Source organism: Perissodus microlepis, chromosome 10 (genome assembly GCF_051167445.1).
Source record: "Perissodus microlepis isolate ML-2025 ecotype Zambia chromosome 10, ASM5116744v1, whole genome shotgun sequence".
NCBI classification, from domain to species: domain Eukaryota; kingdom Metazoa; phylum Chordata; class Actinopteri; order Cichliformes; family Cichlidae; genus Perissodus; species Perissodus microlepis.
Window position 1 is genome coordinate 10,810,655 of NC_140470.1, and position 25,135 is coordinate 10,835,789.

Consider the following 25,135-nt stretch of genomic DNA (forward strand, 5'->3'; position numbering starts at 1 on the left):
CAAATAAAATGTTCACGTTTCTCCAACGTTGTCTTCCCAACAGTTTCACTGACATCTACACTGGATGGCCAGGAAGCGTTCGCGATGTCTTCTCCGGAGCTGATAATTGGCGTCTGTCTTGTGTCAGTGACGTAAAAGACGGATTTAATGCGACATGACCGTTCACACAGCAGTCGCTTTCTAAAACATCGGATATGTATCGGATCACATACGAAAGTGACCCAGATCGGATTTGAAAATATCGGATTTGTGCCGTTCACACTGTCATACCATGAATCGGATATGGGTCGCATAGGGTCAAAAAATCGGATTTGATGCGCTTTCGCCTGCAGTGTGAACGTAGCCTAAATGTTCATATTGGTGACAAATTTGCACATCTGAGCAAGATTTTCTTTTTGCACTTAACTGAAACGTAGTTTTGCAAACAACTGTCCTTTCACAGACCTGCATCGGTCACGCTTGTCAGATGAAAATGCTTTCATGTATAGTGTTCCTGTGGACAGGAAAGAGGGATCCCTGTGCACGGGGAGCATTGTGCATGATGTACACCGATGCATCAAGATTCTTTGTAGCGCTGCATGTCTTGAGGCTTGTGCAGCTCCAGAGGGGATGCAGACCCTTGATTGCCCCCTGTGTTGTTGCTGTCAGTCTCAGATCCACAGCAGGGTGGAGCGCGGGATTATATTATATATATTATATATATCCAGAGGGGAGGGCTCTCAGTTAGTTCCCGTAGTGTAGTCATTATCACGTTCGCCTAACACGCAAAAGGTCCCCGGTTCAAAACTGGGCGGGAACAAGATTTTTTTTTTTCTTGAAATGTAAAACTGAAATCCAGAGTGCAAGTCTGAGTAATACTGTGTGACTGATAACCACATTCTGCCCTGTCGGTGTAAAAGAAACCATTTAGTAGCACAAAAGAATGACTTATCAGCTTTGATCTTGTAGATCAGTCTGAGTAGAGCACAGCCTGTACTCTGTTCAAGCTGCATGTACGTCCCGGCTCATGTCTGCCTGCTTCTTTATTTGGAGACTCTTAGTCATGATACCAAAGCCTGTATTCTGCATGACTGACCTAGAGTCCAGCAACATGCAGCAAAAAGGATACTCAAATCAACCGTGACTTTTCTGTAGGTTTCTGCAAATGGACCGAATCACATGGCAGCCACATGCTTCCTGTTATGTTCATTTCAATACGCTCAAACATGCAGGAGAGCAGATAAATGAGGGTTAGTGTGTTTAAGCACACAGAGTACAGGGTTAGTGGGACGTGCACATATACGGCCGGATGGAAGTAAACCGGCTGTACCTCATACTCTGTGCGCACACTTGCTCCCATATAAAAGCCAGGTCAGTTGCTCTGTCCTCAAAACAACCGCACATCGTGTGCTCTCCAACAAACAAACAAACAAAAAAAAGAAGCAGAATGTGTGCACTCCAGCTGGAATGTGAACAAATTTTTGTTTTCAGCTGTTTTTGTGCTTCAGGGTTCTCCTCAGAACCATGTAAGCCTGAGAATGTCTGACAGCTTCTGACTTTTATCTCTTCCTTGACATGTGCCCACATACTAGATGCATGCATGCATTCCTGAGAGAAGGAAATTGGTCATTGTATTTTTCATTGGTGTGGGCAGGAATGAAGCTATGCTCTTCTACTGAGCCTTAAAAAGTCTTTATGCACAGTAAAGAACAACCAGAAGAAAGGTTTTAAAATGTATCCTGTGTAGTGTATGTCTTATTAGTGTCTGTTCTGCTGTGGTTACATTGAGATCTTCAGAGTTTAACCAGTAAAGCAAACTTCTTTTTTCTTCTTTACGTCTCTCATATCAAGTCTCAGCTCTGTTACCTCCTGCCATCTTCCTGAAGGTTCCCTGACTGCGAGCTGTCACTCGGAATAAAACCTTAAATCCTCCCTCTGCTGTTAGACCAGCTGACTGAACTCATCCTCCGCTAAGTCACAAACCGCCTCTTGCAGTGCAATCCCTCCTGCTGACATTTTGTGCTTTATTCTGAATGAAATACTATAAAGTAAATGAAAGCTTGCTTCATGCAGGCCTCCTCTCAAACTCATTTCTCAGGGACGCAGGCGAGTGGGGGAGCAAGTTCCTCTCAGCTATTTTTTAATAAACGGCCCAGTTGTGGATACAGGCTTGGACAGGGTCACTGAGTATACAAATGGCTGTAATGGACCCTCTTTGTTTTTACAACCCTATTTGAGTACATTCATTTTTAATCAGGATTTTTAGAAATGAGCAGAGTAATAAGGAGGAAATGGGTAGGATATTTATTTTTATTTTTTTCAATTAGTTTACTTCAGGGGGGCTTAAAGAGGCGTCATCAGTGAGCCTTGGATCTTTGCCCGGTTCCCTTCTCGGCAGTTGCTGTGTAAAGCCCCGATTGCAGTGATTACCTGTCCCTCGTCTGAAGCCCAAACACTGCTGGGAAAACAGGCTTTAGCGATAATAGGAATGCGTGAAGCCGGTGCCAAATGGCCTTTTTACGAGGTAATGAAATACACTCACTAAAAACTTTTAATGCCGACAATAAGAGGAGCGTGCTACCCCTGCGCTCACCCAGCAAGAGTAATTTTCCTCTACGTTGAGCACATAGCTGTGCAGGGTTGCGATGACATAACTGAGTAGTGCAGATGCTGAAACTATAAAAAAGGCATTAGCTGTTGTGGCCTCGCACAGCGGGCGCAGACTCCAGGAGACTTAAAACAACAACAAGCTGTCTGTGCTGTCTCACTGAGAGACGTGAGAGCCACGCTTTGAGAATATGTGCGGTGAACGAGGAGAGGTGTCTCAGTCAATCTGGAGCCCTCGTTCGACGCCTGAGAGACTGCTGAAGGCGTACAAGGGCAGCAGAAGCGAAAAAGTTGTGCGACGATAAACTTACTGCCTTCAGTTTATTGTCCAGCATCTACGTTAGAGCCCGGGGTTACAAGCATTACTTTGCCTGGGCTTCGGGTAGTGCAGTCATGTCTCCAGTTTCCTTATTTTTTCCTCCACTAAAACCGAACGTTGAGCTCCATGTGGTTATAATTTTGGAGATATTTTTCAGTTGTTTTAATTATGTTTTAATTCTCTGTAGCTACAAAACCCCAAAGGTGTCAGATCATACTTGAATGTCTTACTGCGTGCATCACTGGGATTCTTCTTTAGTGAAATGTAAAGAGGTTAAATCGGCATTTCTCTGTCAAACACACGAGGACGGTTACTTTTACTTCACCACTTTCTGTCTTAGAATGGAAATTTAAGGCTTTCTCAGGTTTTATTTAGAGACAGATAAAAGCATAAAAGCAGACTCTATTTCCGTACTACAAGAACAAACATTCCTGAGGATTTATGTGGGAAAAGAATTTCCCTGGTGGCAAAGTCCGGTTTGGTCGCAACACCCACCGTGGGTACGCTGGAATTAAGTGAGCAGGTTTCGAGGAAATGTACAGATAGTGTTGCCAGGCTTTTTTTTTTTCTTCCTCTCTGTGTGTTGTATTGAGAAATGTCGAGTTGTCCAAGGGAGCGACGGCTCACTGATGATGTGATTAAGCAATTTTTCTGTTCCTGGGAAAATCCCAGTATGAATTTAGTCATGTCCTTATTTAGGCTTCTCAAAAATGTTAACAACCATGTTTCTGTCTGTGTTGTGTCTTTCAGCTGGATCCTCAGACTGTGCAGTCCAAGAACTGGCACATGGATGTCATAGAGATGAATGGGGTAAGTATCTGAGAGGGACTTTTAGCTTGGACTCGTCCAGTAAATAAAGCCTTCAAGGTCGGAGATTTGTACAGACAGAATTTTGAATAGAATAACTAAATATATACAAAGGAAATCTTGATTTATGTTTTTTTTCCATAAACTTTTTTCCACAAATTTTTCTTTTCTTTTAGGTTTTTTTCTCCATATATTAAAATGATTAGCTTAAAGATCATCATCATCATCATCATCATTTATTTATATAGCACTTTAAAAACACACCTGGTAGACCAAAGTGCTGTACAATACAAATATAAACTTAGTAATAAGATAGCAGAAACCAGACATAGAAATAAAATTAATAAAAAAACAGATGTCAGTCGTCGCACACAAAGTGACTCGTAACAATCCCAGAGTTTCAATTTTGCCTTCTTAATGTTGTTTGTTCCTCCTCAGATTAAAGTGGAATTCTCCATGAAGTTTACAAGTCGAGACCTCAGCTTAAAGAGAACGCCGTCCAAAAAACAGAGTGGCGTGTTTGGAGTCAAAATCAACGTTGTTACAAAGTAAGCTTGCTTATGTTGTTGAGACTGAAAAGGGCTCAGAGCTCATGTGTCTAAATGATAGAATGAGACATTTCAAGGTTTATGAATAGGCATTCATTGATGTATATGTGAGATGATGAGCAAAGTTCCCGTCTCATGAAAAGAAATGACTGTTTTCAATAACTGCTGTGTGTGTCCACAGGCGCGAGCGCTCCAAGGTGCCTTACATAGTCCGTCAGTGCATTGAGGAGGTGGAGAAGAGGGGGATCGATGAAGTGGGAATCTACAGGATCTCAGGGGTGGCCACTGATATCCAGGCCCTCAAATCAGCATTCGATACCAGTAAGACTCCATTCACTGTCTCTGTGTGACACGCTCTTCCTCCCATCGTCTTTACTGCACGACAATATTGTTTATTGTTCTTTCTCTTTGCAATGCAGTAGACGTCATTCTGTGATGCAGAATATGTGCAATGACATTTAGATTTATACACTACTGTGCAAAAGTCATGAGCCACAGTTCATTTCTTTTGCTCTAGGAAAATTCCAAATAGCAATAATTTATTGAGAGGCAAAGATACAGCTAAATACAGAGTTTGTATGATTCTGAAACTTAAAAGTTAATATTTGTTATGACCACCTTTATTCGTCATGTGAGCCTGAACTTTCATACTTTAAACTGCCTTTTTGTAATTTCTCTAAGAAGTCCCAGGAACAGTAGGAAGAGGCTTCTTGAAGGACACTCAAAGCTCTTCTTTGGATGTTCTCTGACAAGATGATCCCACATTGCTTCAGTAATGTCGAGATCCACAATCTAGGGAGGCCAGTCTATGACTGATAGTATTGCATCGTCCTAAAGATGTTGCTGCTGACTTTCAGTTCAGTTCTTGTGTAATCTGGCATACCTCAGCAACAGTCGTCCTTCTACTTAGACCATTTCTGATGAAGCTTCAGTGAACAGTAGATGGATTAACTAAAGAAATGGGGGCAAATTGTGTTTTGCCAAATGCAGCTAGCAACAAAGTACCTAAAGATCCAAAGATAAAATAAACTCTTTGCTGAGTTGTCTGTTATGTGTAGACACAACAATGGTTCATCCCCTGAGTCAGATGCCTTTTTTATGCTTGAGTGATTCACAGATTGGCGTGAAGTGGCTTAACAAAGAAAAAAAACATTCCTCTGAAGCTGGTCAGATACAGACACAAGAACAATAGTTCAGTATCAGTGAAGTCTTATACTGATTTTCAGCAGAATACATGAGTCATCTGTCTGTGTTCTTGCACTTTGCTTTTAAAAATCTGTGAGACGCCCAGTGCACTCTGCACATTGTCAAAAACACTGGTCTCACTGCAGCGAACAGCTGAAACTGACAGGAAACCGCAGACAGACTGTACGAGGACACTCTGCAGGGCTCACTCTGTTTTCCAGCACAGCGATTAATTCGCTCACTCTGTTCAGCAGGAATCACGTATGAACAACCAGGTTACAGATGTTACTGGCAAACATTATAAAATGATCCACACAGCAAAAAAAATCACCATTTGTCTTTTATTGTATGTGTCCTGAACTTGGGTCATGTGAGAGTCACTAAGGCGATAGGTTTAACACAAAACCGGCTGCACCCGCATTACAATCCCACCATACCCCATTTTTTCTCAGTAGTTTCCTAAAAACGTAGCACCTTATGCTGCTTTTAGATGTAAAAAAAATTCTGCAGCCAGGTTTTTAGTAACTGAGGTCTTTGCTTTAGCACTCTAGATGAGGGATTAGTGAAAACTGACAGTCAGGCAATCCAGGACAGATGAGGAGCAGCAGCTGTATCGTGTTCAAGGTCTCCTGTTGCATAAGAGTCTTTGTGGTCACAGCTGCTTTTACTTCGCTGAGATGTGACTGAGCAGGGCCTAGCATCCACTCTGATGTGACAAACAAAAGTCAAACACCAATGCATGCGGGGTCGTTAAGAGATCGCCTCAGTCCTGGAGACGGAGGAAGCAGAGATCAAGTGTAAAACTTGAATAATGTGTTGAGTGTTTGTGTCTGACTTGCAGATACCAAAGATATCCTGGTGATGCTGAGCGACATGGACATCAACGCCATTGCAGGAACGCTGAAGCTGTACTTCAGGGAGCTGCCAGAGCCTCTCCTCACTGACCGCCTCTACCCCGCCTTCATGGAGGGCATAGGTGCGACCTTTGAGCTCTTACATTCATTCCAGGAAGTGTGTGTGTTTAGACTTTTGCCAAAGTGAGTTACAGTTGACCAACTGGAGAAGATGAGGACTGTTAGAAAGCCGTCTTGCCATAATTGAATCTGACATCTTCTTCCTTCCTCTCTCACAGCTCTCTCAGACCCAGCAGCCAAGGAGAACTGCATGATGCACCTCCTGCGCTCGCTGCCTGACCCCAACATCATGACCTTCCTCACGCTGCTGGAGCACCTCAAACGGTACACAGACACGCAAATACACACACTTTTTGTTATTCTTTAATCGTGCTTATTCGCTTTTTTCTTTAGAAAAATGTTTAACCTGTTCCAGTCACTTTTATACATAAGACTAAGCTCATCACAGAGAATCTAACGGTGCTTGTTGGTTGTTGTTTCTGCAGGGTGGCTGAGAAGGAGCCCATCAACAAGATGTCCCTTCATAACCTGGCCACCGTGTTCGGCCCCACTCTGCTCAGGCCCTCAGAGTCAGAGAGCGCGAAGGGACAGCACATCACCTCCGCTTCTGACATCTGGTCACATGACGTCATGGCACAGGTGCATGGATGTTTTTGAAAGTTGAATACAAAGCTGCATTTTGTTAATTGAGATAAAAAAAATCGATTGGCCTAGCAGGTACAAGTAGTCGATGTTAAATTGGTGCGTATGTGCGTATCACAGCTGCTGCTTGTGATCTGCAGATGAATTTCACTCCCACATCACCCAGTGACCAATGTCACTGACCCCCACCCACCCCACCCCAGCTGTATTTAGACTGCAGGCTATCCATTCATCTCTGCAAAGAGATGTGTTTCCTGTTCACAAATAGCTCCGCTTGGCAGAATAAACAACATCCAGAGTAAATCATCATAAATGGGGGCAGAGTGCACATGCACGGTCCCATCTGTCCATTACAGTGAAGCCCAGTGTTTGCACTGAGGCTTATTTAAAGTCTAAATGTTTACTGCATTAAGAATACAACATGTCAGAGAGATGAGGCCAGTACTTCATCCTGCATGTAATCTAAGTATAATCTGGGTGAATTAGTGATGGATTCCTTTGTATTTTTTGTTTTGTTTTTTTAATTAGAGACCCTCCACCTAGCAAAGTGGCAACATTCTTGCTAGGAGGTGATTTTCCTGATGAGCTGCGACAGCATTAACCAGACATGTGCCCTTATGATAAAACTGGTTATTAAAGCGGAGATTAAGGGGAATTTGTGGAGCAGAGAAGGAAGAACATTAGATTGATTGATTCATCTATGTTTATGAAGCTGATTTTCTTTTTAATAATGGTCAAAGGTGACTTTCCGTCCATGGCTTACTGCCACAACCTTTCCTTACTCATTTTTAGGTCAGCAGCAAGTTGTCTGCCCTGTAAATTCTAAAAATGTAAAAATAAATGTAAAAATTCAGAGATATTTTAAAGCAAAGCACATCACAGCAGCCTGCTCATGAGCCATATCTGTTTTCATATTTAAAAAAATATATGTTGGTTGTAATGTTTCTGTCACAAAATCCAGAATGATCATTTTCACCCTCATCCAAGCGCAAATTGTTCCAGCAGAAGCTGTACTCATACAGCCTTGTTTTCTCCTCTCTTAGGTCCAGGTGCTGCTCTACTACCTGCAGCATCCTCCCATCTCCTATGCTGAGCTGAAGCGAAACACACTCTACTTCTCCACCGATGTTTAATCCCCGGCCACCTCCCACAGGGCTTCACTGGAGACGAAAGAGTGAGAGAGAGAGAGAGAGAGACTCCATACAAACATTAGTCCCCAGCAGTCAGTAATCCTGCCTCAGCTCTCCCTCGCCCACAGCAGGCAGCTCGTCTCAACTGTACAGCCCCCCAATCCCCCACCCCCAGCCCTCCCCTTCCACATCTCCCTTCCGTTTAAACCCCACATCCACCCGACCCTACCACACCCAGTCCTGTGAGGAGATGGAGCCGGGCACGTGAAGGAGATTTCTGGGGCGTCTTAATAGTCATGTGTCGTGTCCTGTAAACGTGAGGAGAGCCCAGCCGCTTCCCACTGGCAAGAAGACGGGGAGTTATGGGACCACTGTGGGGAAAATGGGAGGGGACAAGGGTCTGGAAGCCACAGCCTGGCGCAGTGGCACAGGATCATGCCTCGGCGTGTGGGGTGTTGTCATCCCTTTGCCAAGTTCTGGTTTGATTATTTGAAAAACCAGTCGACTCAAACTCTTTCTGTTTTTGTTTTCTTGGTCAGAGGCATTCCACAAATAAAGGAATTTACATGTTTTGGAATAATGTTTAGCACCTGATTTTTGTTTCCTTTCCTGGGTTTTCTGTGTGTGTGTGTGTGTGTGTGTGTGTGTGTGTGTGTGTGGTAGGAGGAGGCCAATGTGTCTGAATGACAGTGTGGATGTACATGACATGTGTGTGTACTTGTGTGTTTAAGGAAACACAAGAATTATAGAAAACGGCCGTCCCAGTAAATGGCTGGAATTTTTCTTTTCCCTCTCTCTGTACTGACAAGCAAGAGAGAAGTGCCCTCCTCACTGAGTCTTGGCCAAATTAGCCCTATTTATTTTAAATATATATAATACGTGTGCCTGTACAGTTCTGTGCAACTAGAGAAATGCTCTAAGGAGTGTGTTTTTTGAAGTTTATTCAGGTAGTGATGTTATTTTTTAGTCTACTTTTCTTATTCACCATGTCCATGGTTGGTAAGCTGTACTGAAAATACACCCAGAATTCATTTCAGATCACTTTGTAGAGGAGAGAGGGCACCCTGTGACATGACGGTTGTTTGGAGAGAACACAACGAATGGAACATTTAGCTTTTTTGGTTTGTTTGTTTTTTTGTTGTTGCATTGCAAGCCTGTTCCAAGTGTCTTACTGCACCGGTATAATCTGTAGGATGATTTTGTGTAGTTGCCCTCATTGCATGTTCAGCTTGTCAATCAAACTAGGCCAGATAACAAAAAGGTAGGCTGTCTCTGCAAAGCAAAGAAAAAAAGTAAATAAATACATAACTGCATAAAAGAAAACCCTCTGTGCTCTGTATAAAGCCAACCTTTCTGCTATCAAGCCTGCAGCATATCTTAAAATACTGCAAGCACTGCTAGATGAGTACTATTTGATATTTTTAATATAAGGTTAAAAGAAAAGAAAATGTTGTATTTTACTTCCTTTGAGAAGAATTTCAATATACTGTAATATTGAGGCTAAATGTTAATGTGAACTTTCTCCCCATTTTTTTTTTTTATTAAAATAAAACTTATCAAAACACTCTCACCTTGTGTCCGTCTCTGCTTACAGGTCTGCTTTAGCACCAGCTTCCTGCAACTGCAGTAACTCAAAATGATCTTTTGGTTATGGCATCATAATGTTTTCATGTCAAACTGTCACATGGTAAAATGATGGTAATATCAGGCACGGGACAAAAACACTGACACTTGCCTTTCCCAGACTCTGTGTGAGCTGTGACTTCATTCTGCATCACTGTACCGTAACACTGACCTGAATCAGCCACATCGGTGCTCTCAACTCTCAGGAATAGTTCTCTATCAGTACACGTTGCTCCCCCTGGTGGTCCAGTGAAAATCTGTGCTGAAATGAGCTGAGAGAAAGAGGGACGGCACTCCAGGATGTTCTTTTGATAGCTATAGTAATGTCCAAAGGTCATGAGCAACCCCTTAAAAAACAAAGATAAATACAGGAAATAAGGGGGGGGAACAGAGTTTGTACTGTTCTAATGAGCTTCAAAGTCAACATTTATCAGAATCAGAATACTTTATTAATCCTGAAGGAAATTAGGGAAATTAATGTGACCAGCTTTATCCTTAAACACAGCCTGAGCTCTCGCAGGCAGCTTTCTTGTCATTTCTTTAGGCAGTCGTCAGGAATAGTTCTCCAGGTTTCCTGAAGAACATTCAAAACTCTTCTTTGGATATTTTTGCCTTTTGTTCTGTTCTCTGATAATCCCACACTGCTTCAATAATGTTGTGGTCTGGCCTGCCGGGAGGCAGTCCATAACTGATAGTATCCATTGTGTCTTCTCCTATCCAGCTATGCTTTTAGGCAGTGTGTTTGGGATCATTGCATTGATGAATGATGAAAACATGGCCAATCAGATCTTTTCCACAATGCACTACATGCTGACTCTGACTGTGCTTTTCTCCTCTTAGCATGTCTTCTCTAGCTGCTCCTGTCTGATCTGCTAACATGAAGGTTGGGTGTGGTGGGTGAGGTATGACATATAGCTCAGTCAGACACCAGGGGGCGATACAGACATTTTGGCTACACTTCTTGTCAGGTTGATCATGTTTTTTCACAGTACTTAAATTATCTATTATTATTATCTATTACTAAAACTTTCAAACATAATACTTGCAATATCATTTATAGATCTAAAAAATATTCAATGTAGTCTAGAAGATGGTATAAAGTGATACAACTAGGATCTGAAACTGGAATACATGTGCCTTGAAATTTTATTGAAGCACTGTTTTTCATTCAGCTGGGTTATACATAATATGTTTAATGTAGGCTATACTGCATTATTAATATAGATATAAAAAATCCTCCTGTCTCTGTCAAACAATGCTGTCCAAAATATCCCTGTTGCAGGCTACACTGTCCCATTTAACAACCACTCACTTCTGAGTTTGATGGTCTTTGCGGCTTACAAAGGTTTGGCTTGATGTAACAACCCTTATTATTGGGATAATAACACGCGGACCCCCACCCCACCCTCGCGGGCCGCAGCACAGCTAGACCTTGTGCGGAGGCTCAGTGAGGGAGGGTGGGGGTATGGTCGCGAAACGGGACGAAGGGCAAGGGCCCTAGAGTAGCAGGAGCAGCAGCAGCAGTGCTCGATGCGCCTAAGTTTCTTCCGCTAAAGAAGCCGCGGTTTCCCCGAGAGGTTTGCGATGCTGACACAGATGTTGATGCTGTTGAAGCTGCTACGCCTGAATCCCTCCTCGGCTCTCACGGCCTGGTGCGGGACATGTCCTTGTCGGTGGTGTGCGCTCCTGTCTGTCTTTTTGGCTGGCTATTTGTCCGCAACCCCGACACACTTAGTAACTCGTATATTGCTACCTTTACCGATGTCGCGGTGGGGCATTTTGCTACCCCGCATTATTCGCATTAGGGTATTTCGCTACCCCTGTCTCATCGCCTCGGAGGTATTTGCCAACCCCTTAGTAATCGCGATGGGGTATTTCGCCACCCCAACCCACATTCGTAAGTTGCGATGGCAAACACTGGGGTCTGGAGGGACCCCCAGGCGCCAGGGCAAACAACTCTCAACTTCAAATCATCATCATCATCATCTCCTTCCTCCTCCTCAGTTCTCCTGCGCCGAGCTTGCGGACGCTTAGCTTTACAGAGAGCAGTGTTCGCGTAAACCGGTCTAAGTGAGGACCTCGGACTCTCCCAGCCTCCCCCGTCCTCCTTCCTCCTTCTCCTCGGTTCTCCTGCACCTCGCTGGTGGACGCTTAGCTTTACAGAGGGCAGTGTTCGCGTAAACCGGCCTCCGTGAGGACCTCGGACTCTCCCTGCCTCCTAGTCCTCCTACCTCTTTCTGCTCCGTTCTCCTGCTCCTCGCAGGCAAGCGCTTAGCCGGATGGGCCCCGGGTTACGCGTAAACCGGGCTCCGCGAGGACCGCGGGTGCTCAGTGCTCCGTGGGTTCTCTGTGATCCCTTAGCGATGGGGTTTTTCGCCACCCAAATCCACATTCGTAAGTTACGATGGCAAACACTGGGGTCTGGAGGGACCCCCAAGCGCCGGGGCAAACAACTCTCAACTTCACATCATCACCATCATCATAATCATCATCATCAAAGATCTTTTATAGTCTGGAGGTTTAGACGCCTATAATCGATGCACAACCGGACTTGGCTGTTCTTTTTCTGGACTACCACAATGAGTGATGCAAATGGAGACTCTGACTCTCTGATAACTCCTGCATCAAGGAGTTTCTGAATGTGCTTCTGGACAGCCTCAATGTCCTGTGGGTGGATTGGCCGGGCACGTAGTTTGAAAGGCGTGTCATCCGAAAGTTTTATATGATGTCGCACCTGGTCCATCCGGCCAAAATCCAGGTCATGCTGTGCAAACACCTCAGGCATGCTGTTGAGCTGCTGAGTGATGTGCTGTTTCCATTCCAGTGCAACTGGGGAGTCACCAAAATTGAAAGTTATGGTGGGCTCTTGGGAGGACGGAGTCTCTGGAGTTCTCTGTGGTGGTTCTGACTGGTCTTGTTGTGTTCCTTTAATAGGATGGTCTGATAAGCACTAACCTCTGCAATAGTACACTTGGCAGGGATGACAATGTCGTGGTCAGACTCGTTGCTTATAACAACTGGCAACTTGTGGGGCCGCCGCTGGGGGAAGTCAACCAGACCGGCTTTAAATAGCAGGCCACCGGGCAAGGGGGACGATGACGGGTACTCAATGACAACTGATTTTTCATCCTGAAGGCCCCTGCCAAGGGCAACTCCCTCCACTATTACAGTTGAACCAGCTGGAATGACTTGAGGCATCTTGCCTTGTAGCTTCACTACCCCCTGATGGTTGTCACTTGTCTGCTTCTGTCTCAACTCAATGATTTTGAAGACTACTCTGTAGCTATGTGGAAGGGATTGACGATCAGCTAAGTCAGTCTCTGAGTAGACGTCGAACAGAACATCTAGGATGTTAATGCCTATGAGCACGAGGGATTGTGAAGTGTGAGGGACGATTAATGCAAGTGTGTTTACATCTACTGGAACACCAATAAAGTCCTTTGGAAAAGTTATGGTCATTTCTATATAGCCAAAGTAGGGTACTAGCTGGCCATTAGCACCTTCCACTTCTAAGAGGTCATGTAGTGGCTTGATCTTCTGCTCTGAAAGGTGCTGCTTGTAAAATGACTCAGGAACGGTGGTAAATTGGGAGCCTGAGTCAAGAAGACAATTGACTTCTTCACCTCTCACAGTCACTTGAGCTGTTGGCTCTTACTCTTGAAGCCAATCAACTGTTTAGGGAGTTGTAAAGGTTGTTTCTGCTCTGAATGTTTTAAGCCAGAACATGCTTGTGCTTTGACGTTCTTTGCTGGGGTACTTACTTTGTCTTCATTGTTTACATCTGAGGGATGTTGTTGACTCTTCTCAGCTCCTGTTTGTCCCACAACAGGAACTGCTAGTCGTTTAATGGTGAGTCTGAACCATCTTGCGCTTCCCACTGGTGCTGTTTTTCCTCCAATTGCTTCTTTTTCTCTGCCACTAGGTTGGGGTTAGCAGGGTCAACACAGCATGGAGCAATGTGCCCATCTTCACCGCAGTTGAAACAATACCAGGGCTTGGGTCTGCATGTTTGTTTCTTTGTAGTCTGCCTTTGCATACGTCCATCTACATCACGTGGCTTTGACATCTTACTGTGCGGCTTCCCTGCAGATCACTTGGTGTTAGCAAACTTTGTTTTTTTTTTCTGTGACATGAATGTAGTTAGTTGACTTTGCAGACTTGCCACCTGCTTTCTCAGATCCTCAATAGCAGCGATGCTACTCTCATGTTTCTCCTCTGGTTGACAAACATGTGCACCCGGGAACTGTAACTAAGTTCTCTGCTTTGTGGTGCCAATGTGTTTTCTCATACGACTAGTTTTTGCTTGCTGTCGATCTTCCTCAGAGCGAATCATTAACAAGAGGTCTGAGAATTGGGGTGGGCTGCTCTTCTTTTGTTCAAGTTGCAGGGCGCTGAGTAGGGCGTTGTCCCAACATCCCCTGCAGAACTGTTTAAGGAGATGTTGGTCCACTTCTTCACATGCGACCCCCTCTTCCTGGCTCTGTTTAATGCTAGCTGTAGCTGGTGAAGGTAAGTGGATGACTTCTCACCTGGATCTTGAAGGGTGTTCAGGAATTGAGCAAAAAGCTGCTCCCCATCTTCTACAGTGCCAAGGGCTGAATCTAGAAGCTGCAAATAAGTCGCAGGTGGTGACTCAGGCCATAAACTCTTAACTATATCAGCTGCTGGTGGGAGCAGGCTCTCATGGATCTTTCTGGATATTTGCAGGGGGGACATGCTGGGGTCATTTTGGAGCAGGTTAATTTGTGTGCACCACGTGTCATAATCAGTTTCGTTGTTAGGTCTGGGAACCTTACCGGAGAAGGAACGGAGTCTAACCTGGGACTGGATGTGTTTGACATCTTGCCTTCGTACCATATGCTCTACCACGACCTTCTGAATGTCAGGTGGATTCAAATCACTTACTGAAAGGGACGCTGCTCTCCTCCCATTGGTGAGGGGAACATGATCAGTGGCACCAATATCACTTGGTGTAACATCTGAATGTGAGGTGTGACACTGTTGCTCTTTAGGAGCGGGCGGAGATACGACAGTGGTCTCCACATACGTGGGAGAAGGTTCTTCAGTGGTAGGTCGCATGGCTTCAACATCCTCCCCAATCTGGCACATCATCTCCTTCAACATCTCATCATAGTCTTTGCCACTCAGCTTAGCTAGCTCCTTGAGCTCAGCTAAGTAGGTCTTCGTAACATTACTCCCAAACTTGGTAGGGTACATGCTACTGAGTGTTTTAATTTCATAGCCAATGCTGGGGTACGTGTATGGTAAGTGAGGTTCTAAACCTTCTAAGAATATTCAACGATCAGGTTTCGCCATCTATCACGACCGGAATCTCGTCCTGGTCCTCGGACTTTTCCTGTCCTCTCCAAAAACCTGACCGTTGCTCTGTTTCACAAAGCCGAACACACATTGGTGTCAGAATTGCAGCAGCTCTCCGGATGAACGGTGAGTGGTTAGCTGACGTTGCTTCTCTCCTTCATCCAGCTACTCGACTGTGGACTTCCAGCAGGTAAGTATGCTGGCTTTCCTTCCTCTCAATCCTGAGTTTTTCCTCTCTTTCGTCCCTGCGTTTCTTGGTTTGAGTAGCAGATGCCTCCACTCCTGTTGCTGAGATGAGAAAACCCGGGAGAACCATGCCCCTTCACCTCACTTCCTGCCTGACATGGTCAATGCGGCCTGCGTAGGCTCTGATTGGTCGCTGAGCTAGGTGGCCTCACGTGGGGTGAACTGAGAGGTGCATTCAATGGTCATAGGAAATATGACACTTTGTTGATGTGAACAGTTAAAATAAAGAGAACAAATACTCACTCTTCTTTATCATTGGTGTAAATGTGTTGTTGTTTTTTTCATCTGGGCTACACATACCTTTGACTTACTAATGGGAACTGCTTGTTAAATGAAGGCTGAGATGATTCCTTAATGACTTTGTTCACTGCAATGAAAAAAAGGGATATTTGATAACTCAGAAGTGAAAAGTTTGTACTGTGCTGGACAAGTGTTTTGCTTATGTGCAACTCTTGTACACCCAATTTTTATGCTTGCTTTTTTTATGTTATTATTCTATTGTCTGTGAATGCAGAACAACAGTGTTATGGTGTATAGAACTGATTCAGAATTGATTTTCTTTTCATTAAAATGGTTTCATATAACACACACTTCTATCCATCAAAACAATAAATGTTTGCACCCTTATTTTTATCCATTTCAGGCCAGAGACAGTTTTTATTCCACATGACGTGTGTTCCATGAATTTGGTACTGTTAACAATAACTTTTATATCCAGCTGAATAGATCTGTAATTTATTACTTTGGTTTGATTTTTTTTAGTTTTTCTTTACAGGAAAAGATGGATAAGCTTGGTGTTAGTCCTTTCCACAAAGTTTGATTTGTTAAAGCTGTTTTCTGCTTACAGTATGTGAATATCAAATAAAGTCTTATGAATCAAATTATGCCAGTCTTTCATCACATGTATCACTTGTTTTTCGAGTGTTGTTTTGTTTGTTTGTATGTTTTAATTTTGTTATCCCACATGGAAAGTTTCAAAACTGCAGATTTTAGACACTTTAGACCTAAAATTAATGTATATTTATTAGGGAAAAAACATTTATTTCTCCATGTGACAGTGAGAACATTGAGCTTAACAAGTAAGGTCCAGTTATTTGTTTTAACAAACATTTCAGGCACATCCTCCACATCCTAACACCAAGACTTTAATATTTGAGACTGCTGTTAAGCAGGTCAAAAATGAAATTTCATGCTCATCTGAGGCTACAGATATACAAAACCCGATTTACTTCACACCAGATCATTTCTCATATGTAGGAAAAGGTAAGTTCATTAAATCAAACTTGAAGGCTCTTTGGCTCACGTCTTCACCTGGATGGTACAGCATAACCAGGTTAAATCAAATTGTTACTGCAGCAGAGTACACAAGGCAGGAACAAATGAACACATGCAGCATACCTAACAGCAATAATGCAAAAATCGAAGAAATATAGACTAAGAAATAGATATGTACTTATATATGTAAGTCTATATATCTATATCTATATCCATCTATATATACATATATCGATCGTGGCTCAAGAGTTGGGAGTTTGCCTTGTAATCAGAAGGTTGCCGGTTCGAGCCCCGGCTTGGACAGTCTCGGTCGTTGTGTCCTTGGGCAAGACACTTCACCTATCGCCTACTGGTGTTGGCCAGAAGGGCCGATGGCGCGATATGGCAGCCTTGCTTCTGTCAGTCTGCCCCAGGGCAGCTGTGGCTACAACTGTAGCTTGCCTCCACCAGTGTGTGAATGGGTGGATGACTGGATGTGTAAAGCACTTTGGGGTCCCTAGGCGGGACTAGTAAAAGCGCTATACAAATACAGGCCATTTACCATTTACCATATATATATGATGCAATAATACAGATTACTATTAGAAGAAGAATGAAACATTTCATAGTGCAGTGATTGGGTGTTAATGGTAGCAGGTATTTAGTATTGCACACTGATATATGTAAAGACTCCAGTGTGTGCATATGTGGTGTACATTCACTGCTGTTGTGCAGTGTACAGTCTGACAGCAGCTGGAGGGAAAGGCCTCCAAAATGTCCCCTTTGCACACTGTGGGTGCAGCAGCCTGTCACTGAAGGGACTGCTTAGTGTTGTCAGAGTGACCTGTATGGGGTGGGAGCTGTTATCTGACAGAGATAACTACCTCCACTGGGTCAAGAGGGCATCCCAGAACAGAGCTAGTTTTCTTGATCAACCTGTTCAGTTTCTTCCTGTCCCCAGCAGACCACACCATAAAACATGGACAATACCACCAAAGAGTCCTAGATGGTCTTCAGGAGCTCTCCCTGCTCCCTTCCAAATCCCTTCCAAAAGACTTCTCTGTTGCAAATACAACCGTCTCTATCCTTTTCTGTAGATGGACTCTCTGTTGTTACTCCAGCTCAGTTTATTGGTCAGATCACTTATATGAGTCAGCTATCTTAATGCCCATTCTCTGGATGTTCACTGGTGTAGGTGGAGTCCACTACCTGCTCCTTGGTTTTCCGAGTGTTGATCTGGAAGTGGTTCTGCTGGCACCAGTTGGAAAAAGTCCTCAGTCAGTTCTCTGTATTCCCTGTTGTCCTGTTGTCAGTAAAGTACACAGTGAGGAGATGCTGTCATTGCCCACTCATTATTTTAAAATAGAGATAGCCTACATAGTTCATATATATGAGAGACTGTTATGAGCCAATTACGAGAAAGCGTTAAATGAGCTGTGGGCCACTGCTGGCACTGTCATCACATTGGAGGGTCACTTTAGTGTTCAAGTAGTATAAAAACAAACAAGAAAAAACCCACAAATATTCCAGAAAATGTAGTGTTTTGTTTGTTTGTCACTGAATAGTGTTGGAATAAAGTGTGAAAATTGTGAAGGATTAAAATATTCCAAGAGCTCAAATTACTTCACCAAAACACGTTTCAATCATATTTTATCAACACAAATTGCACAGGTTTATTGAATATGAATAACTTGTGTTAATTCAACTCAATTGTTTAAGCTTGTGCCAAAGCAAAACATCTGTGTGCAACCAATGTCCACTATTAACGGCTGGCGCCGCTTTGGAAGCAGAAACTGTTGGTTTGAAAGCCTTTAGTGTCTCCTTGTGGCGGGACTCTTATACTGCACTGTAAGATGTCGAGCAGTGTCAGCCGTATGCTAGAAAGTGATACATTAAAATTTCTGGGGTCACCATGAAGAGCTTACTTCCTTTCTTGGTCAGTGTGTAAAATGTGGTACTTAACAGATTGAAAAGAAAAATGATGGCACCCTTGTAGTTCACACAAGTGGTGATGATTCAGGGTTTTAATTTGTAAGGTTTAATTTTTGAGCCATCATAAATTTTAAAACAGGAAAGTATACTATTTAACAAATGTTAAGACAAAGCTAATATAGCTGCTCATATATAGCTACTTATAATTTGAAGACCAATGAGTAGACTTCCCAGAATGGAAACAGCACTCTTTGTGTGGTTTGAGAAAACAGTCAAGTTGTTAAGAACTATAACTGAGAAGAATCCGCCTGTGTACAGCAGCAGGCTGCCTTCCTAGAATTTGGATATCCTCCGTGCGCTCGTCTCTGCATTATGTGCATTACCTCTCTTGGAACGTTAAAACCACAGCAGCTTTTTATACTTTTTTTCATTCACTATCAGCTTACACGTAAAGTCTACTCTGAAGAAGATTATTCAAAACATGCAACACAGTCACCAATCCCAGCAAATTCACCCCTAAGTCCGACTGTACAATACAGAAAATAAAAGAGCTACATCTCAGACTCTACAGGCTTCAGTTAGCATGTTAAATGTGAAAGTTCAGTTAGAAAAAGACTGAACAAAAACGGCCCGAGTTGAGCAATTAACCAAAGTGACAAACATTGCTCTAAATAATACTCCCCTAATCCAAGTAGTCACACAAACCTGGATGTGGATTTAGAGGCCTGAGGGCCATCTCACACATGTATTCAGAATAAAACAAGTTTAAATTAAAATTAAACAAATCAAAATCTTATGGATGTATCCCTTTTACATGTTGGTAAAATGTTTAGGATGACATGGAGATATAACACTCATGCACCCTGAAAATTATGAAGGTCTAAATATGTATCAAAGGGACTCACTGAACATCAGTGGATTTCTATGGGGCAAACGTACTTAAACCAGCCACTGTGACCATTGCAGCAGAGCAGAATGAATGATACTGATGGGGACTGTGAGGGTTTGTAGTTAAATTCCTGCTCTTACAGGATCAGTGAGTGTCTGTTTAAAGATTATTAACATACTTTTACATCACTATGGAACACCAGCATTTCTGCACAGGAGAGAACCACCTGCCTTAATCTACCATGATGCTCTGTGTTGTGTTGTCATGGCAATATGAAGTCAAATAAATACAAATGTAGAAAAATGCACATTTGAAGGAGGACAAGAAGACAGCCAACTGGAAGAGCTTTTGAAGCAGGAAAACTTTTCTGGACTTCTCTTAATTTAACTGGAAATTTTGCTAATACAAGTCAAGGAGGAAACAAGGAGGCAGGTTGGATTATATCTGAGGACAGGACGCATGAAGGAGAAGCATGAGGAGAAAACAGCAGAGCGATGGTGCAGAGCTAATCGTGGATCAAGTCAAGGAAGCAAGCATCAAAACTGTGAGTAAACATAACACACAAAGAGTTACAAATTACTGTGCTGATTAAGGAAACATTAAATTGGGTTAGTTTGAAGTCTGGAGCTTAAGGTTTGTGGGTTCAGTTGGTCTCAAAATTGAGGAAAGACAAAAAATGTTTCTTTTGAAAGGTTGTTGGAGGATTCTAACTGCCAGAAATATCTGGGTCTGCATCTGCTTTTATTTAAAAAACAAGTTGAATTTTATTTTGTCACATTGGAAAGGGAAGATTGGAGGATCAGGACAATAATGTGGCCAAATTTACTGTTTCCTTAATCAGAGCAATAATTTTGATCTGAACTAGAAATGTTGAAATGGGTTATTTTCTTTCTTCTCTACTGATCACTGTGTTACACGTTGAGTTACTTGTCAGTCTACATTAATGTTAATGGTACTTTTAAAAAATAATGCAGTTTATTCATAATTTTGTAGAAAAAGGCTCTGCACCTGTGAAAAAAATGGGTATCCACACCCCCAAAATCACTGTAGATCAGAGTAGCTAAGCCCTGGTTAACTGCAATTATATTACAGGAGATGAAAAATATTGGAATGATTGAAAGAAACAAAGATTGCTTTAGGGTTTTTAGATTCCACTTTCTTATTGAAAGAGACGAAAACTAATCTATGTGTGACACTGAGAAAAAAACTGGAAGCTTAAAAGACCTGGACGTCCAACTGTTGTTATACAAATGTGCAAACTTGTTTTAATGACATTAGAAAGAAAAATCAGATGTTTAAAAAGGTAATATATAAAAATGATTTTTATATTACTTGAAAAAATGATGTTGGTTAGTGCGGCTGTATTTGGAAAAACTGCTGGGTCACTAGTAAGCTGAGATTTAATGTGATAAACTGAGGATAGGTAATATAATCTACACACTCGCTATTATTGTTGTAATCCATACACAAAGTTAATATTTTATAAAACATCAATCATAATTGGTGATCAATGCAAGTTTTAAGCAATAATATTTATTTGCATTCACAACTAATTTAAAAAATATAAAAAAGAATCTTGTTTTTTTTAAGAAAACAAGACGTTTCTGACTGACTCCAAACTTTGAGCTGTAGAGGAGATTGATGAGCACGCAATAAAGTGAACTTTTTAGGGAGAGTTTGCCATCAACTCAATTTTTGATGATAGACAACCTAAAAAAATGAGCGTTTCTTAGACACGGATGTGTGGAAAGATCACATGATTATAAACCAGATGAAAATTGACTTCAAACTTTTGAGCTGTAGTGTAGATTGATTACAATGATAGCGTATAGTTATCTATTACAGAAGAATGTATAGAAGTATGAGGACAGAGAGACATTATTTAATGTAGTATCACCATTTTTAGAGACAATCAGTCCTGTGTTATAATGTTAATTGAAGTTTATCAGGTCAGATGACCAATAGAAGATAAGAAATATACTCTTACTAATTATTAGAGTTACAAGTACTTTGCTAAGCAAAATTAAATGAGGTTAGGTTGGAACTTGAGACGTTTACATAAAAGGTTCAGTTGGTGATGCATGAAAAAAAATAAATTTCTTCTAAAAATCTTTTGGAGAATTCTGATGGTAAGAAATGAAAAATATTCAAAGAGTGAAACTGTTAAAAAAGTGAAGGTTTTGTGCAGCTGGGTGTTGCAGCCCCTTTAGAGGAAAATGTCAACTTGCTTTAATGAGGTTAAAAACAAAACCTGGGATGATCCAGACACATTTATTGTTTCTTTAATCACCACAGTAGTTTGAGTTTATGCTAAAATCTCTTTAAAAAGCTGCTTTGAGTGATAAGTTTGACTTTAATGTGTTAAACTTGCATTAGATAAGACAATGTACCACTGAACACAGGAGGGATTATTGCTGAAAATGGGTCTCTGAACACCTCTGTAGATATTCTATTCAAAGTCATTCATGATTTGTGATCAGTGTTAATATTAAGCATTTATATGATTATTTACTCTTTTGATTAATTGCTGTGATTCAACATGAGACCAAATGTGAGTCTATTCAGAAAACAAGACATTTCTAATTCACCTCAGACTTTTGAGCTGTAGTCTACATTGTAATTATAGAGTACGGTTATTGATTAGAGCAGATGATATGAGACTATCAGGAGAGACTGTTAAAAAGTTATGAGCTGTCTTGATGCAGAGAAAGTGGAGTTTGTCATCCTTGAGCTGCTGCCAAGATAGGCATCATGTAGGATTGAATGATGCTCTGGCTCTGTGGTCAAGTTCAGACATAGGCTTTAAGCAAGCATGAGCCACTGATAAGCGTGATAGATTAATAAGCATGTATAAAGTGGGCTTGTTAAACAGCTCTGATAAGAGAAAGTCAATGAGCACGCAATAAAGTGGACTTGTTAGGGCCAGTTTACCATCAGCCTTGCTAAAGTTGAACTTCATTTGTATTTAAAAACAGACTTTAAGGAAAATTCTTATTTGAAACTGGTGATAAAATACAGGTTAGACACAGTTACATACAAACATACAGTACACACTACTGCTCAAAAGTCCCTGCTTTTAATAGAAAATTGGCTTTAATGTAATATCACATGAAGTTTATCAGTAATGTTTTCACAGCTTTAATCAATCAAATCATTCATCATCCATAAGTTGTGATGGAAAAATGTCTGCAAGTGTGCAGGAGCCCATTTTTAGAGACAATCAGTCCTGTGTTATAATGTTAATTGAAGTTTACCAGGTCAGATGACCAATAGATGATAAGAAATATACTCTTACTAATTATTAGAGTTACAAGTACTTTGCTAAGCAAAATTAAATGAGGTTAGGTTGGAACTTGAAACGTTTACATAAAAGGTTCAGTTGGTGATGCATGAAAGAAAATAAATTTCTTCTAAAAATCTTTTGGAGAATTCTGATGGTAAGAAATGAAAAATATTCAAAGAGTGAAACTGTTAAAAAAGTGAAGGTTTTGTGCAGCTGGGTGTTGCAGCCCCTTTAGAGGAAAATGTCAACTTGCTTTAATGAGGTTAAAAACAAAACCTGGGATGATCCAGACACATTTATTGTTTCTTTAATCACCACAATAGTTTGAATTTGTGCTAAAATCTCTTTAAAAAGCTGCTTTGAGTGATAAGTTTGGCTTTAATGTGTTAAACTTGCATTAGATAAGACAATGTACCACTGAACACAGGAGGGATTATTGCTGAAAATGGGTCTCTGAACACCTCTGTAGATATTCTATTCAAAATCATTCATGATTTGTGATCAGTGTTAATATTAAGCATTTATATGATTATTTACTCTTTTGATTAATTGCTGTGATTCAACATGAGACCAAATGTGAGTCTATTCAGAAAACAAGACATTTCTAATTCACCTCAGACTTTTGAGCTGTAGTCTACATTGTAATTATAGAGTACAATTATTGATTAGAGCAGATGATATGAGACTATCAGGAGAGACTGTTAAAAAGTTATGAGCTGTCTTGATGCAGAGAAAGTGGAGTTTGTCATCCTTGAGCTGCTGCCAAGATAGGCATCATGTAGGATTGAATGATGCTCTGGCTCTGTGGTCAAGTTCAGACATAGGCTTTAAGCAAGCATGAGCCACTGATAAGCGTGACAGATTAATAAGCATGTATAAAGTGGGCTTGTTAAACAGCTCTGATAAGAGAAAGTCAATGAGCACGCAATAAAGTGGACTTGTTAGGGCCAGTTTACCATCAGCCTTGCTAAAGTTGAACTTCATTTGTATTTAAAAACAGACTTTAAGGAAAATTCTTATTTGAAACTGGTGATAAAATCCAGGTTAGACACAGTTACATACAAACATACAGTACACACTACTGCTCAAAAGTCCCTGCTTTTAATAGAAAATTGGCTTTAATGTAATATCACATGAAGTTTATCAGTAATGTTTTCACAGCTTTAATCAATCAAATCATTCATCATCCATAAGTTGTGATGGAAAAATGTCTGCAAGTGTGCAGGAGCCCATTTTTAGAGACAATCAGTCCTGTGTTATAATGTTAATTGAAGTTTATCAGGTCAGATGACCACTAGATGATAAGAAATATACTCTTACTAATTATTCGAGTTACAAGTACTTTGCTAAGCAAAATTAAATGAGGTTAGGTTGGAACTTGAAACGTTTACATAAAAGGTTCAGTTGGTGATGCATGAAAGAAAATAAATTTCTTCTAAAAATCTTTTGGAGAATTCTGATGGTAAGAAATGAAAAATATTCAAAGAGTGAAACTGTTAAAAAAGTGAAGGTTTTGTGCAGCTGGGTGTTGCAGCCCCTTTAGAGGAAAATGTCAACTTGCTTTAATGAGGTTAAAAACAAAACCTGGGATGATCCAGACACATTTATTGTTTCTTTAATCACCACAATAGTTTGAATTTGTGCTAAAATCTCTTAAAAAGCTGTGTTGAGTGATAAGTTTGGCTTTAATGTGTTAAACTTGCATTAGATAAGACAATGTACCACTGAACACAGGAGGGATTATTGCTGAAAATGGGTCTCTGAACACCTCTGTAGATATTCTATTCAAAATCATTCATGATTTGTGATCAGTGTTAATATTAAGCATTTATATGATTATTTACTCTTTTGATTAATTGCTGTGATTCAACATGAAATCAAATGTGAGTCTATTCAGAAAACAAGACATTTCTAATTCACCTCAGACTTTTGAGCTGTAGTCTACATTGTAATTATAGAGTACGGTTATTGATTAGAGCAGATGATATGAGACTATCAGGAGAGACTGTTAAAAAGTTATGAGCTGTCTTGATGCAGAGAAAGTGGAGTTTGTCATCCTTGAGCTGCTGCCAAGATAGGCATCATGTAGGATTGAATGATGCTCTGGCTCTGTGGTCAAGTTCAGACATAGGCTTTAAGCAAGCATGAGCCACTGATAAGCGTGATAGATTAATAAGCATGTATAAAGTGGGCTTGTTAAACAGCTCTGATAAGAGAAAGTCAATGAGCACGCAATAAAGTGGACTTGTTAGGGCCAGTTTACCATCAGCCTTGCTAAAGTTGAACTTCATTTGTATTTAAAAACAGACTTTAAGGAAAATTCTTATTTGAAACTGGTGATAAAATACAGGTTAGACACAGTTACATACAAACATACAGTACACACTACTGCTCAAAAGTCCCTGCTTTTAATAGAAAATTGGCTTTAATGTAATATCACATGAAGTTTATCAGTAAT

General features: G+C 41.2%; 1 protein-coding gene across 3 annotated transcripts in view; it reads left to right on the forward strand.

The window, feature by feature from the left end:
• Nucleotides 1-9,701, forward strand: part of abr (ABR activator of RhoGEF and GTPase) — a 120,770-nt gene extending 111,069 nt beyond the window's left edge. For all 3 annotated transcript variants that reach the window (XM_084941889.1, XM_084941890.1, XM_084941891.1), the window contains exons 17-23: nt 3,656-3,715; nt 4,151-4,260; nt 4,442-4,581; nt 6,287-6,421; nt 6,578-6,683; nt 6,845-6,998; nt 8,045-9,701. In XM_084941889.1, the coding sequence (XP_084798015.1) occupies nt 3,656-3,715; nt 4,151-4,260; nt 4,442-4,581; nt 6,287-6,421; nt 6,578-6,683; nt 6,845-6,998; nt 8,045-8,134 (795 nt within the window). In that variant the 3' untranslated portion in view covers nt 8,135-9,701. The remainder of the gene's footprint in view (nt 1-3,655; nt 3,716-4,150; nt 4,261-4,441; nt 4,582-6,286; nt 6,422-6,577; nt 6,684-6,844; nt 6,999-8,044) is intronic.
• The last annotated feature ends 15,434 nt before the right edge of the window (nt 9,702-25,135 follow it).